The following is a 17,127-nucleotide window of genomic DNA, read 5'->3' on the forward strand; positions in this document are numbered from 1 at the left end:
CCTCTTCAACCTCAGGAGGCTGAAGAAATTTGGCTTGGCACCTAAAACCCTCACAAACTTTTACAGATGCACAATTGAGAGCATCCTGTCGGGCTGTATCACCGCCTGGTACAGCAACTGCACCGCCCGCAACCGCAGGGCTCTCCAGAGGGTGGTGCGGTCTGCCGAACGCATTACCGGGGGCAAACTACCCGCCCTCCAAGACACCTACAGCACCCGATGTCACAGGAAGGCCAAAAAGATCATCAAGGACATCAACCACCCGAGCCACTGCCTGTTCACCCCGCTATCAGCCAGAAGGCGAGGTCAGTACAGGTGCATCAAAGATGGGACAGAGATAATGAAAAACAGCTTCTATCTCAAGGCCATCAGACTGTTAATTAGCCATCACTAGCACATTAGAGGCTGCTGCTGCCTATTGAAATCACAGGCCACTTTAAGAAATGGAACACTAGTCACTTTAATAATGTTTACATATCTTGCACTACTCATCTCATATGTATATACTGTATTCTATTCTATAATATTATACTGTATCTTAGTCCATGCCGCTCTGTCATTGCTTGTCCATATATGTATATATTCTTAAATTCCATTCCTTACTAGACTTGTGTGTATTGGGTATATGTTATGAAATTGTTAGATATTACTTGTTAGATATTACTGCACTGTCGGAGCTAGAAGCACAAGCATTTCGCTACACCTGCAATAACATCTGCTAAACACGTGTATGTGACAAATAACATTTGATTTGATTTAAAGACAGCGATATGAGAAACAACATGAGAGGCAAGTCAGCAGAACCAGGCATGTGGCCTCCCTAGGGACATTCAGGGAGGGACACGACAAGCTCCATTGCATGACAAATGACTGTGCAGGCATGCACTCCACTAAACATTTGGTGTTGTGTATGCCTGACCAGTTCCAAATGAAGGCTCTGGAATATGACATCTGACTGTGTGTTTGTTATGTGAATTATTTAACAAACTATTTCAGTTTCTCTGTGCGTCTCCCAAAAGGTTGTAAGTCTTTTGGGATTTAAGTAACGGCCAGAGTCCCGGTCTGCATAGTCAGAGATATTTATTCATTGAGAATTCTGCCATCACAATTTCAGAGTCCATCTTTTATACTCATACGTCATACAAAAATAAATCCCTCCCCTCTGTAGGCGGGCTGTAGTTTTCCACTCTAAAACTGCTCTACTGACCTTCAGTTCACACACACACACATATACACACATGCATACACACATACATACACACACACACACACATATCCTACTCCCTGCATTACTCAGTTATTGCCGTTCTCACAATATTCTGCACCATGTTTTCATAACAGTTTCTCCCCTCCCTAAATTGGGAGGCCTCTTTATCTTAGTTTCTCAGTTGTCTTTGTTGTCTGGCCTAACTCTTACTCACATTGCTAAATAGTGGCTCAATGCCATAGCCTTTACTGGTCCTACACTCACACATTTCTAACACATTATACACCGTTTCAGGGTGTAATAATTAGTCATTAATAATTAATCTATCAGTGTTATAGGGTGAGGTATGAGGACTGGCTAGCTGTCATACCACCCTGCCTCTACCTGCTGGCTTTTATCTGAAGCAAAGCAGGAATGGGCTCTGTTTGGTACCTGGGTAAGAGACCAGATGCAGCTATAAGGGGTGTCCCTCCTATGCTTTCCCCAAATTTCCTTCCAAGAAAAATAGCTGTTTAGGAAAATACCAAAACAATGAGAATAGTAAGATGATGCATTTAAGTTTGTGTGTGTTTTTATACTGAACAAAAATATAAACGCAACAAGTGTTGGTCCCATGTTCAGCTGAAATAAAAGATCCCAGAAATTTCCCATATGCACAAAAAGCTTATTTCTCTCAAATTGTGTGCACAAATTTGTTTACAATCGTTAGTGAGCATTTCTCCTTTGCCAAGATAATCCATCCACCTGACAAGTGTGGCATATCAAGAAGCTGATTAAACAGCATGATCATAACACCTTGTGCTGGGGATAATAAAAGACCACTCTAAAATGTGCAGTTTTGTCACACAACACAATGCCACAGATGTCTCAAGTTTTGAAGGACCGTGCAATTGGCATGCTGACTGCAGGAATGTCCACCAGAGCCATTGCCAGATAATTGAATGTTCATTTCTCTACCATGGCTTCTTCACCTGTGGGATCGTCTGAGACCAGCCACCTGGACAGCTGATGAAACTGAGGAGTATTTCTGTCTGTAATTAAGCCCTTTTGTGGGGAAAAACTCATTGATTGGCTGCGCCCCTGCCTCTTCATGTGAAATCCATAGATTAGGGCCTAATGAATTTATTTCAATTGACTGATTTCCTTATATGAACTGTAACTCAGTAAAATCGTTGAAATTGTTGCATGTTGCGTTTATATTTTTGTTCAGTATAGTTGATCAGTCACAAAAGAATCCTTAGCAACAATTCAGCTTGATTCAGGGAATTTTAATCACAAATTATTTTTTACATTTTCCAGTGAGGGGAAAAAACATCAAATTAAATCAAAAGGATGTGTAAGATAATAACTGTTGTTAGAATAGCAGTCGAGGGGAACCATTTCTACACATACATTTTCCTTTTCACTTTGGGCCCTGCAAGGTGTCTTTCTAACATCCTAATTTCAGATTTAAAACATAATCTTCATTAAATCCCTGTAGCTATACCTCATGCTCTGTGTGTTCAGACTCCAATGTCACAACAATACAGACAATAAAACTCATTGAGAATTTTTTTAAAACCCAAATACATGCCATAGAGTAGCCTCTCACTGTCTGATCACAGACAGACAATGAGACCAAAAGAACCACGATGGAGGCTTGGGAACAGAAGTGAGGCACGTGGTTACTCAGAACAGTTGAGTTTCAAGGTGGCCCTCAGTTCCTTTTGGCAGTTGTGTAAAGGGAAATAAAAATAAGATACTGTAACAAGAGGTTGACCTCAACAAGGTACAATGGTGGTGTTAGTACAAACAGCACATTGTGTCAACTTTGAAATCCTGCTGTCCATCTTTTGGCACTGTGACATAGGTCGCCGTGACATTCAGAGCATGCTTGAGTTTGTACATGGGGTTGTGCCTCTCAAACTAGTCTGCATCTGGACTCCATTCCAGCTCCTGCTATCAGTGTGGTGAAACATCAGGGTTTATCTCTCTCCAGCTGGACTAACAACCTACATGAGCTTGTTCTTAAGTGTATGCATGTATGTTGTACAAGTGTGTAAGGTGGGAAGTTGCCCTGTCACAGTTGTGGAGGCATATCAGAGGTCTACCCAGTGAACCAGGCCTAAATAACTAGGCCCATGATATGTTGAAGAGAACTCAAAACAGACAAACAAGAGAATGACATGTACCAGAACAAACACACCTTACCCACCCCAGTGTGGCTACCCAACTTCCTCCCCAGTGTGTCAGTGTACATTTAATAGGAGCAATATTTCCATGATTTTCCAGTCATTCATGTCCGTTCTCATTTTTTTTTTATGCATTTGAAAAGACAGGCATTTTTATAATGATTAACAACTGGATACATGTGTAATATGATATTTTCCATCAAGGTGTAGATATATTCCTGATACCATAGGTCTTGTACACATTTCATCTGGCAGGCCAAGCAGACTCCCTCCAGTGCACAGCGTCAGGAGGTTGTGGGTTTGAGATGGCCTCTATGGTAACACCCTTCATAATCAAAACCCAGGCATCATTATCAATACATCACTGGTGGTAAAAACAATTATATGAAAAGACCATAACAACTACAGTAAATTGTATTTCTAGTTCTGAACAAAATTATTACTTTCAAAGGCATGCTCACATCTTCAGGTTAGCTTCTTTCTTTCTGAATTTGGTTGGACCTTTTCAGGTTTTGAGAGTTTCACCCAACCACCGTTGTAGGTGGCACGATCTTGGGCTACTACAATCTTCTAAATCTGTGGGGTAGACAGCTCTCTCCTGTACAACCAGGCAATTACAGAGTGCTGGAGCTAGTGTGTAGAAGAGTTTGGTTTGGTTTTACGCTTTGCCGCTTCCCAAAATACCCACACAAACAGGAGCAAAAGGGAATATGGCCTTACTCTGGAAGCAGTCAGAAAATGACTGATAGAAAGGGGGTGGGGGGTAAAATAAGAGGAAAGGCAACGCATCTGTCCTGAGAACACAGCACATCTCAGGTCTGTGCAGGGTACAGGAGGAGGAAATGCTTTGGAAGGTGGGAAAAAGCACACAGAGAGAGAGAAAATGAAAGTTTGGGGAGAGAGGGGCATTCTTCGCACAACAGCAACATTTCCCCCAACAAATTCCGGCCACTCCTCAGGCACTTCTTCAGCTTCCCGCTCAGAAAGAGCTCGTAGGGGGCGTGGTCAACCTCTTCCCAATGTACACCCTGAGGGGGTAGAGAGGGAGAGGGCAGTTACACCCTGAGTCAATAACTAGTAGGTTGATAAGCGATAGATGGAGTGTGTCCATGTCATGTAATGTGTAATGTATGCTGTCATAAAGTGTGTGTTAAGGGTGTGATGCAGGTGTCCATCCATCCCAGCAGCAGCTGTTTTACCAGCCAGACCCAGACATAAACAGGGCTGGAGCATTGCAGCTGCCCACTGCCTGCAGCCGCCACACACCCTCTGCTGGTCTATACAGAAAACTGCATGGAAGTGTGTGTGTGTGTGAGCACATTATAATGTTTAATAATTTTCTGTACATGCAGTTCTGTTCCAGGGGTATCTGATTTCCCAAACAATTTTCCTAACCACATTCTATATTGGATCAGATTGGGGTTTTCAAATTGTATGCTAACAACTGTAAACTAAAGGAAATGAAAAGCTGTTCATGAGATTCCATTTGGGAATTGCTGTGTGTGTCTACATTCATCTATGAATAGAGTGTTTACTTAGCCAGCTAACGGCTAAATGATGGAAAATGTTATTCTGCCGGCAGACCCATTGATGGGTTGAAACAAACCATAAATGTCATCACTTGGCTTTTTCACAACCATACAAAAAGTGACATCACATTTATCACACAAATGATTGCCTAGCTGAGGTTGATGGCCAAATAGTGTCCTCTGTTTGCTCTTACCCCAGCCCCAGGACCAGGATGTGTGACAGTAACAGCGAGGGGATGAACACTTTGAGGAACTCTGAAGAGAAGACGCCTCCTTTCTTCATCACCCCTGTATTTCTCATGCTGAGTGTATCTGAACGCCGGGGGTGGCGGAAATGGAACTCCCTACAGGCAATGACACATAATTTATCAACATTATCGTCATCCTCATCATCCACTTTAACATCCTCCTCATCAACATAACCAACGTTGTCCATTACAGTATTATTAATCTTATCTTCATCATGTCAAAAATGTTCAGACATAAGTAGTATAATGCAAACACACTAGGATTTACCAAGAAGACCAGATACACTAAGACTTGTATGTTTTAGGGGCAATGGACTGTGTACATCACTCACTTAGGGGGAATGTTCTCGGGCCGACTGGACCAGTCTGCTACCCAGTCTGAGTCCTTCATGAGGATATCCATGTCCCTCTCCTTCTCCAGGGCATCCTCCTCTGACTGCACAGGAACACATGCAGAGCATTAGGACACTGAACTTAGTACAATCAACAAGCTCATCCAGGATGCCTAGGGTGAGCTACTAAGACTATATGGCCGATCGCCCATACAATACAGACCTTACAATAAACCCTGTGTGTGAGGCTGCCATGTTTACAGGCACAGAGAGTCAATCGGCAACATCTCCATTCATCAAATGGAGATCATCTGTAGCTCAGCTGTTAGAGCATGGCGCTTGTAACGCCAAGGTAGTGGGTTCGATGACTGTAAGTTGCTTTGGATAAAAGCATCTGCTAAATGGCATATTATTATTATTATTATTATTATTATTATTATCAACAGACAAGAGTGTGGCGTTGCCATGTCATCCACTGACAGAGAGTGTGTGTGTGTGTGTGTGTGTGTGTAACTATAATGGAACCTGAAGCTGTGGCTACTGCCATGCCCATGGATTCAAACCCACCGGGGTGGGGTTTACTGCCGCCATCACCATAGTAACAAATGCTATGGTTGTCATTCACATGGATACAGAGAGTGAGGGAAGCAGCAGGTTATATTGCCATGGAAACAGACAGGTGACGTATGCAGCTCAGGCAGACTGAGTAATAACTCTTACTTGGCTGTCTCTGCTGCTGCTCACGTCCACATCAAATATGATCTGTCCATCATGATCATCCTCCTGGGGACTATGAGGCCGGGGAGGACTGTGGAGAGGATCAAATAACAAAATAAAAACTGTTACAGCCAATCACTGCACTCCAAGTCTTTTCTCCCTTGGTAAATGAGAATGTATACTTGTAGGCAGTAATCAGGTTGAAGTTTTGGGGCATGTTCAAATTCCCAATGCATTAATCAAGAGATTTCATCTCTAATGGCTAAATGTGCATGCAGATCTTGCCTCTATTATGATCTCACTTTGCCTCTCAGCCTGCAACCTCAAAGTGGATGAGTCTGTCTGTCTGTCTGTGAGCTTCTACAGTTAGTAAGCTGTTGTAGAAACACCCCTGGTAAACATTGTCAGGTGACTCGTTGACAGCTGACTGACTCCGGAGATCAGATAAGCCTGGGTTTATGGCAGGCACCCTCATGGGTCGGAAATGGAAAGCACACAGTGTGAGTGGATTTAAATTAGGTGGGGGACCACAGGTGATGAGGATGTTGTTTCCTATTGTAAACAGATTCTATTTATATCGCCATCACAGCATACTTCATACTATATACTATATATATATACTACTATATACATTCAGAGATTACATCTAAATTAATGTGGGGCTAGTATGTGACCCCACACCAGTGAAATCAAAAGAGTTACAGGTGATAAACTGTTTGTTAATTGTATTAAAGTTTTTAATTATCTTTACCTAGTTTTACAAGGCCAAGATTCGAACTGTACTCTGCCCCCTACCTGTCACAGGAAGAGTTGCTGCGGCTGGACTCATGCTGAGCGTCCAGTAGAATCCTCTCCATGTCTCCGTTATGGATGGAGGATGAGGAGGGCACGTGCTCCAGGCCCCCCACCATGGCCTCCACCTCCTCCTCCACCTGAGGCAGGGGGAGCAGCCCCAGAGCCTGGCCCACGGCAGAGGCAGACTGGGACAACCCCGCCACAGTCGCGGCTGCAGCTTTGTTCATCTCCAATTCCACCCAGGACCCTGAGGACAAGCACACATGTGACACATGGCATTGGTTACATTCCTAAGTGGGGAGACTTAGCAAACATATTCCTATTGAGCTCTAGAGGGCAACTTCGGTATGTTTTTGTATCTCATTGTCAATGTTATTACTATGGTTTCTGTTAGAGCAGACCTTGGGACATTGTGCCTGTATGCTGAACTAACAATTATAAGAAAAACATTGACAACTGATGAAAAAACGTAGACAAGGGAGGATGGAGAGGATGAAGATCAAACGTTTCGTAAGCAGGTGAAAATGATTACTTACTAACAGTGAAATGCTTACTGGCCCTTCCCAACAATGCAGAGAGAAAAATATAAAAATTCTAGAAAAAAAACTATGACACGAAGAATAAATACACAATGAGTAACTATAACTTCGCTATATACACAGGGTACCAGTACAAAGTCGATGTGCAGGGGTAAGAGGCAATTGAGGAAGATATGTACATATAGTTAGGGGTAAAGTGACTAGGCAACAGGATAGATAATAAAAGGTAGCAGCAGTGTATGTGATGAGTCAAAAGAGTTAGTGCAAAAAGTGTCAATGCAGATAGTCTGGGCAGCTATATACAGTCCGCACTACCCTCTGTAGCGCCTTGCGGTCGGATGCCAAACAGTTGCCATACCAAGCGGTGATGCAGCCAGTCAAGATGCTTTCAATGGTGCAGCTGTAAAACTTTGAGGATCTGATGGCCCATGACAAATATTTTCAGAGGTGTTGTCGTAACTTCTTTACTATTGTGTTGGTGTGTTTGAACCATGAAAAGTCCTTAGTGATGTGGACACCGAGGAACATGAAGCTCTCAACCCGCACAACTACATCCCCGTCGATGTGGATGGGGGCGTGCTCGGCACTCCGTTTCCTGTAGTTCATGATCAGTTCCTTTGTCTTGCTGACATTCAGGTAGAGGTTTTTGTCCTGGCACCACACTGCCAGCTCACTGACCTCCCTATAGGCTGTCTCATTGTCGTCGGTGATCAGGCTTACCACCGTCGTGTTGTCAGCAAACTTAATGATGGTGTTGGGGTTGTGCGCAGCCCCTCAGTGGTGGGTGAACAGGGAGTACAGGAGGAAACTAAGCACACACCCCTGAGTGGCCCCCGTGTTGAGGGTCAGCGTGGCGGGTGTGTTGTTGCCTACCCTCACCACCAGGGGGCGGCCCATCAGGAAGTCCAGGATCCAGTTGCAGAGGGAGGTGTTTAGTCCCAGGGTCCAGAGCTTAGTGATGAGCTTGGAGGGCACTATGTGTTGAACGCTGAGCTAGACAGTCAGAAAGTCTGGCAGAAACACACAACCACAAGTATGAAAGTTTAACCCTCCCTAAGCCGGTCTTATATCTATTTACTTCATGGTGAAAGGGCAGTAAATACCTCTGTGTGCTGTCACTTCTTACAGTCCCTGGTATGATATACAAGCCAGCTGATCCATGCTCCTACGTGAGCCCAGGCAGGGACTCGCTACAGGGGAGAGTGCCAAAAACAGCTAGCATACAAACTCTTGGGAGTCACACTGACACTGGAATTTTGATTTGGCAATTTGAAATACATAAACAAGCCACACCAGGCAACCAATACATGTACCAAAATCGCAGAGGATTATACACACAAAAAGTCAAACACTGGTTTCCATTGTAGTCCTCTATTGCAGGTGTTCCCAAACTTTTGCACTCAAGCCCCCCTTCCAGCATTGGGGAACATCCCGCGCCCCCCCTGAGCGTGCGTGCGCCACGTCTATTTCTATGGGCACAAGCACTGTTCATGACACAAACTGTTCACACCCCTCTTGTTGGTGGAGAGAATTTGTTGCAGGTTTAAAGCTTATTTCCTGCAATCCTACACATTTTGTCATGGGGTGCAGAGAACATTTTGCAGTTTTAAAGGTAACTTTCTTGCAATTATATACATTTTGCAAATGTCTAATGTGTATTCATGTGATATTTGGGTGACTCAAACATTACAACAAAATCTATGGCCTGTAAAACATAGCTGACATGGGCTAGTTGATCTGGACATTTCTTACAAGTTATAAATAGCTCTCTAAGGTATGCAATGACTGACATGACAAGAGGAAAACTGATGATGCACTACCCAATTTCGAAATTGCACCTCTGCATTCTACTATTACAACTTCCAAGAGTAAGATGAAAACCGGACTGAGTTTCTTAAAAAATAAAGAAGAATATATACACACACAGTGCATTCGGAAAGTATTCAGCCCCCTTGACTTTTCCACATTTTGTTACGTTACAGTCTTATTCTAAAATGACGCTTGGCATTTGCAAAATTTTCTAAAAACCTGTTTTCGTTTTGTCATTATGGGGTATTGTGTGTAGATTGATGAGGAAAACATATAATTTAATCCATTTTAGAATAAGGCTGTAACGTAACAAAAGGGGTCTGAATACTTTCCCAATGCACTGTATGTATGTATATATATATATATGTGTGTGGGGGGGGGGGGACCACTGCTACAGTGGGGAGAACAAGTATTTGATACACTGCAGATTTTGCAGGTTTTCCTACTTACAAAGCATGTAGAGGTCTGTAATTTTTATCATAGGTACACTTCAACTGTGAGAGACGGAATCTAAAACAAAAATCCAGAAAATCACATTGTATGATTTTTAAGTAATTCATTTGCATTTTATTGCATGACATAAGTATTTGATCACCTACCAACCAGTAAGAATTCCGGCTCTCACAGACCTGTTAGTTTTTCTTTAAGAAGCCCTCCTGTTCTCCACTCATTACCTGTATTAACTGCACCTGTTTGAACTCGTTACCTGTATAAAAGACACCTGTCCACACACTCAATCAAACAGACTCCAACCTCTCCACAATGGCCAAGACCAGAGAGCTGTGTAAGGACATCAGGGATAAAATTGTAGACCTGCACAAGGCTGGGATGGGCTACAGGACAAAAGGCAAGCAGCTTGGTGAGAAGGCAACAACTGTTGGCGCAATTATTCAGAAAATTGAAGAAGTTCAAGATGACGGTCAATCACCCTCGGTCTGGGGCTCCATGCAAGATCTCACCTTGTGGAGCATCAATGATCATGAGGAAGGTGAGGAATCAGCCCAGAACTACACGGCAGGACCTGGTCAATGACCTGAAGAGAGCTGGGACCACAGTCTCAAAGAAAACCATTAGTAACACACTACGCCGTCATGGATTAAAATCCTGCAGCGCACGCAAGGTCCCCCTGCTCAAGCCAGCGCATGTCCAGGCCCGTCTGAAGTTTGCCAATGACCATCTGGATGATCCAGAGGAGGAATGGGAGAAGGTCATGTGGTCTGATGAGACAAAAATAGAGCTTTTTGGTCTAAACTCCACTCGCCGTGTTTGGAGGAAGAAGAAGGATGAGTACAACCCCAAGAACACCATCTCAACCGTGAAGCATGGAGGTGGAAACATCATTCTTTGGGGATGCTGTTCTGCAAAGGGGACAGGACGACTGCACCATATTGAGGGGAGGATGGATGGGGCCATGTATCGCGAGATCTTGGCCAACAACCTCCTTCCCTCAGTAAGAGCATTGAAGATGGGTCGTGGCTGGGTCTTCCAGCATGACAACGACCCGAAACACACAGCCAGGGCAACTAAGGAGTGGCTCCGTAAGAAGCATCTCAAGGTCCTGGAGTGGCCTAGCCAGTCTCCAGACCTGAACCCAATAGAAAATCTTTGGAGGGAGCTGAAAGTCCGTATTGCCCAGAGACAGCCCCGAAACCTGAAGGATCTGGAGAAGGTCTGTATGGAGGAGTGGGCCAAAATCCCTGCTGCAGTGTGTGCAAACCTGGTCAAGACCTACAGGAAACGTATGATCTCTGTAATTGCAAACAAAGGTTTCTGTACCAAATATTAAGTTCTGCTTTTCTGATGTATCAAATACTTATGTCATGCAATAAAATGCAAATTAATTACTTAAAAATCATACAATGTGATTTTCTGGATTTTTGTTTTAGAGTCCGTCTCTCACAGTTGAAGTGTACTTATGATAGAAATTACAGACCTCTACATGCTTTGTAAGTAGGAAAACCTGCAAAATCGGCAGTGTATCAAATACTTGTTCTCCCCACTGTATATTGGTAGGGGGGGGGGGACCACTGCTATATTGGTAGGGGGGGACCACTGCTATATTGGTAGGGGGGACCACTGCTATATTGGTAGGGGGGGACCACTGCTATATTGGTAGGGGGGGGGACCACTGCTATATTGGTAGGGGGGGGACAACTGCTATATTGGTAGGGGGGGGGACCACTGCTATATTGGTAGGGGGGGGGGACCACTGCTATATTGGTAGGGGGGGGGACCACTGCTATATTGGTAGGCAAGTGGCTGCAGGGCAAGAGACATCCACATACTGACACTGGAGAGACATCCAGTCTCTCAATTCAATGCAAAGGGCTTTATTGGCATGGGAAACATATATTTACATTGCCAATGCAAGTGAAATAGATAAGAAATAAAAGTTAAATAAACAATCAAAAATGAACAGAAACATTATACTCACAAACATTTCAAAGGAATAAAGACATTTCAAATCTCTCTCTCTTTTTCCTTCACACATCCTCCCAGAAATGAGGAAGCTAGAGCTCACAAGCAGAGCACATGAGCTCATAGCAGAGAGTAAACACACTGGTCATGTGACAGTTAGCCTAGCCGACTTAGCCACTCAGTCAGCACCCAGGCTCATCCCGAGGATGACACAGTGGCCTGAGCCGAGCCACTGTCTACAGCTATTGTCTATGCTCCATGGCCTAAACAAGGTTACCATGGCGCCGGTGGTGAGCCGAACGTTCTGGCTGCTCTTCCCTCTGTCGTGTAGCCATTATCAGCTGTTGTAGGGGGTCACAGAGAAGCCCAGGAAGTGTTATGACCTGACCACCATCCACAACCCCTTGTCAAGCTGGCTTGAACCCCACAGGAACAAAGCCCACCAAAACCCCATGAAGCTCCTGGAGACCTGACTTACAATTTTTCTGCATCACTTCCAATACCCCATATGTTTTTTTCCTGCTGATTTTGTACATTTGCCCACTGACAAAGAAATTATCAGTCTATCATTTTAATGGTAGGTTTATTTGAACAGTGAGAGACAGAATAACAACCAAAAAATCCAGAAAACACATGTCAAAAATGTTATAAATTGATTTGCATTTCATTGAGGGAAATAACTATTTGACCCCCTCTCAATCAGAAAGATTTCTGGCTCCCAGGTGTCTTTTATACAGGTAATGAGCTGAGATTAGGAGCACACTCTTAAAGGGAGTGCTCCTAATCTCAGCTTGTTACCTGTATAAAAGACACCTGTCCACAGAAGCAATCAATCAATCAGATTCCAAACTCTCCACCATGGCCAAGACCAAAGAGCTCTCCAAGGATGTCAGGGACAATATTGTAGACCTACACAAGGCTGGAATGGGCTACAAGACCATCGCCAAGCAGCTTGGTGAGAAGGTGACAACAGTTGGTGCGATTATTCGCAAATGGAAGAAGCACAAAAGAACTGTCAATCTCCCTCGGCCTGGGGCTCCATGCAAGATCTCACCTCGTGGAGTTGCAATGATCATGAGAACGGTGAGGAATCAGCCCAAAACTACACGGGAGGATCTTGTCAATGATCTCAAGGCAGCTGGGACCAAAACAATTGGTAACACACTACGCCGTGAAGGACTGAAATCCTGCAGCGCCCGCAAGGTCCCCCTGCTCAAGAAAGCACATATACATGCCCGTCTGAAGTTTGCCAATGAACATCTGAATGATTCAGAGGAGAACAGGGTGAAAGTGCTGTGGTCAGAGGAGACCAAAATGGAGCTCTTTGGCATCAACTCAACTTGCCGTGTTTGGAGGAGGAGGAATGCTGCCTATGACCCCAAGAACACCATCCCCACCGTCAAACATGGAGGTGGAAACATTATGCTTTGGGGGTGTTTTTCTGCTAAGGGGACAGGACAACTTCACCGCATCAAAGGAACGATGGACGGGGCCATGTACCGTCAAATCTTGGGTGAGAACCTCCTTCCCTTAGCCAGGGCATAGAATTTTTTTTAACAATAATTATATTTGGTTTGTTTTTACTCCTGAACTTCCTCTACCCTCAACCTCTCTGATCCTTTTCATGACGTCCATCCGGTTTGCTTCTTTATGCCATATCTTTCTAACTGTGCTCTTTCAGAAAAGCTCACAACCTATAACCTATATACTTATTATGGACACAGTATGCTTTACATTAGTTATCTTGTTGTTATTAGTTGTTGTTAGTTGTTATTAGTCCCATCCCTCAACAAATGATCTAATGATTCTGTCTCTTCGTAGCAAAATCTGCAGAGCTGGGAAGATTGTATCCCCCATATAAATAACATTCTATTGGTAGCAAGAATTTTGTATAATAATTTAAATTGAAAAATTCTAAGTTTTGAATCCGCCGTCGTTTTGTGTATCAGTTCATAAACACTATGCCATGGAATCGGTACGTCAAAAATCTCTTCCCAACTATTTTGCAATCTATATGGGACGGCTGTCAATCCTTTGGTCCTTAAATTAAATTGGTATACTTTTTTATTTATCACAATTTTCTTTAACCAATTATGTTCTTTAATGCAGGGCCGACAGACAAGTTCCTTATTTTTCCCCCTTCCACTTTCCTTTTCCATTTTTGCGGTAATGCTGCAATTATTTGGTTGAAATTTTGGGTAGAGCAGACACTTCCATGTCTTTGTTAGCTGCATGTGCGACATAACTCCACCAGTCCTACCTATGATATCATTTACGAAGATTATACCTTTAAAAAAATATTTTTCAAAAAATAATGTTTTTTTATCAATTAGTATATTTGAGTTTAACCACAATATTTGTTGCATTATTTGTACTGTCGTTTCTGGAGGATTCAATTGAAATTGCAACCAACTTTCTATGGCTTGTTTTAGAAATAGTGATATTTGGGAGATGATTTCCTTTTCAAATAACTGAAAGTGAGAGGATGTAATCTGAATAAAGGGAAAAAGGCCATTCTTGAACATGGGGTGAGACAATCTTACTAATTTGCTAGAGAACCAGTTCGGATTTAAGTATAACTTTTGTATGACTGAATAAAGGGAAAAAGGCCATTCTTGAACATGGGGTGAGACAATCTTACTAATTTGCTGGAGAACCAGTTCGGATTTAAGTATAACTTTTGTATGGCTGAAGCATTTAACCTGACTTATTGGGTGTGGGGGATCCATTAAACAGCATAGAGACTTGGTAGACACCCTGAAAAGATTCAAACAAAAAGGGGTAGAGAAACATAGCTCCTGGTTCGTTCTTACCATAAAATATAACCAATGGCTCCAAAGACTCACAATAGAAGAGTAAAGTCAACTGAATTTCTAGTGTATGGATGGGAGTGAGATGGGCAATTCCATTGTAACAGAGTGATGCTGAGACTCAGATGTATCCCCTTAAAATGTGTCAAACAAAAACCAATGATTGCAAAGTTAAACAAACAATATAACTCTATGCACAAGGACTACTTTTAACAATTTCCACATGTATTTTTACAAAAACACATTTACTTGAAGAACAGTGCAGATACAAAGTTTGGTAACAGAATGACTGTTTGTGCTGTCATTCTGTTACCAAACTTTTTTATTCGACAATGACGCTTCAGTGGACAGGAAGCTTTACTCAATTCTGAGAATTACACAGCAAAAATGAGTGTCCACTTATTTATAGGCAGAGTGAGTAAGCTGTCTCTAGCAATAACAAACCTGTTCCCTCCCTGGCCCTCACAGCAGCTAGCAAGTAACTGACACGACATGTACTCTCAAACTTCAGAATGAAAGGCTTCTGATCCCCCGCCTCACCACCCCCACTTTCGTACTCCACCCCTCCTGGCCCTGGTGTGTCCTGAAAAACTTTCTCCACATGTCCAGAACGTCTGTTCCCGCGTCACTGTGCCCATAAATAAATCAGCGCGCCAAGTCAACGAGCCCCCCTGGTTCAGGGCTTGGTAATGCTTCACCACATCCAAACCCAGCCCCATAAAGGCAGGTTAACACAGAGCTGACTGTCTGATTACTCCAGATGCATGGTGTGTGTGACACTCTGATAAACACGTCCCTCAGTCCATTCCAGTCTGATCACATACTCCATCAATATGTGCTAACAGGACATATCCATATAGACACACTCATAACGACAAACACAGTTGAGTAAAGGCTCTGACAAAGGAAGATCACAATGCAATGTTAAGATTAAATTGTCTTAAAATGTATGTTTGGGGCTGATATAGTGAATACACCTGTAATAAAGCATATGATATGACATAGAGCATTAGACTGATCATTTTGTATTATTATTTTCCATTAGGTATCAGGCTGTATATAAATTGACCAGACTGTCGAGTGCAGCAATCCCACATTGACAGGTGTGTTGAGGTGCGCTTGTAGGTGTATCAAGATACTCTTTGCTGGTTGGTCTACATTTAAATTCACACTCGCAGATTAACTGGTCATGGCTAGAAGGGATGCAGCTAATGACAAAGTGACGTCAAAAGTCGCATGTTCGAGTCGCGTCGGCGAGTTTTTTTTCGCATTTTAGCTAACCCTAACCCCTTTCCTAACCTCAACCTAATTATCCTAACCTGCTACGAAAAGTCACTTCTTTCAGACATTAGCTGCATCCCATCTAGTCAAACCCAGATTAAATAGCCCAGTAGGCTATATTTACTGTTTACATCGACGGCAAGTAGCTATTACACTGTTACATAATGTAAAATTAGCTGATTATGCATAAAAACCTAAATACTTTAGTAATATGTCTAAGTATATTTCGTTAGGTTTTCGTAATGTTTTTTTCCTCAGCCCTTGGGTATGTGAACTAATTAAATGTTTAATTTCCGAACATTTGGCCAAACCCCATTTTTGATTTCTCAGACTTCTTCCATCGCGTCTTGTTGCATAGAGAATGATAGAAGCCTCTAGTGGCCAAAAGGCCATTTTAGCGTATACAGCGCCATTGAGGGCATCCACCATGCTACCGCCATTTTAAAGTAGTCATAGTATTCAAATACTGGGTGGAGGTCCCTGTGGGTTGTAGCCTCAATGGCGCTGCCCATCCTGCCATAGAAGCTATAATTGCACAGATAAAGATGAGTCCTCTATTTATCTCTATGTCTTGTTGACGTCAAAATTGCCCGCCTATTCAGCACCTCGTCCATCAACAATTGGTTTACTGCTGGTCAATCATACAGTTTACACCGCCTCTTAAAATCCTATTGGTCCATGATACTGTCAATACAGAAATAGCACACAGTTCACAATGTTGTCCCTCCCACAACCTTTCTCCATGTCTACATAGAAAATCAACCCAAAGCTCAGTAGATATTGTTTTATCTCTCAAAACCAGATAGTAAAGTATCAGAAGACACAGTTTCAAATTACCTGACAAGTTTTCTAATAAACAATTAGAATGACAGTAAAATATAACCAAGCATATCGACGACACATACCATTTAGTCCGTTGTTGTCTGATACAGCAGCAGCTTCGGACATCTTGCCTGTGTGCAGGGTGGCTTGCATAAGACTGTCAATGGAACACGCGCACTCCCTGCACACATTCGGACGTGCGCGCAATCGCGTACCACCAAAACTGACCTGGGTCGCCTTTACCTTGTTGCAGAGTCGCCACACAGCCACAATATTTGTCTTTTGTTAGCTGATCTGGAACCAGTAGGTAGGAGAACAGCAATCTTCCTGGAACTGATGACGTCAGGTAAGCCAGTTGTTGATAAAGGTAGTCAAGCGGGGCAGACTAATATTATGCAACGTGCTGGAAATAGTTAACCACCTCGTGAGAAAATAACAGGAATAAAATG

At 43.0% G+C, this 17,127-nt stretch overlaps 1 protein-coding gene across 1 annotated transcript; it reads right to left on the minus strand.

The window, feature by feature from the left end:
- Positions 1-2,460: 2,460 nt before the first annotated feature.
- LOC121541736 (BCL2/adenovirus E1B 19 kDa protein-interacting protein 3-like) lies at positions 2,461-17,016 on the minus strand. Its single transcript, XM_041851009.2, has 6 exons — positions 16,762-17,016; positions 7,000-7,246; positions 6,208-6,295; positions 5,488-5,591; positions 5,102-5,251; positions 2,461-4,406 (listed from the first exon to the last, which is right to left on the minus strand). The coding sequence occupies exons 1-6, from the start codon at positions 16,829-16,831 to the stop codon at positions 4,358-4,360; spliced, it is 708 nt and encodes a 235-aa protein (XP_041706943.1). The 5' UTR covers positions 16,832-17,016; the 3' UTR covers positions 2,461-4,357.
- Between the last annotated feature and the right edge of the window lie 111 nt (positions 17,017-17,127).

The sequence above is a fragment of the Coregonus clupeaformis genome, chromosome 27, assembly GCF_020615455.1.
Source record: "Coregonus clupeaformis isolate EN_2021a chromosome 27, ASM2061545v1, whole genome shotgun sequence".
Classification (NCBI taxonomy): Eukaryota; Metazoa; Chordata; class Actinopteri; order Salmoniformes; family Salmonidae; genus Coregonus; species Coregonus clupeaformis.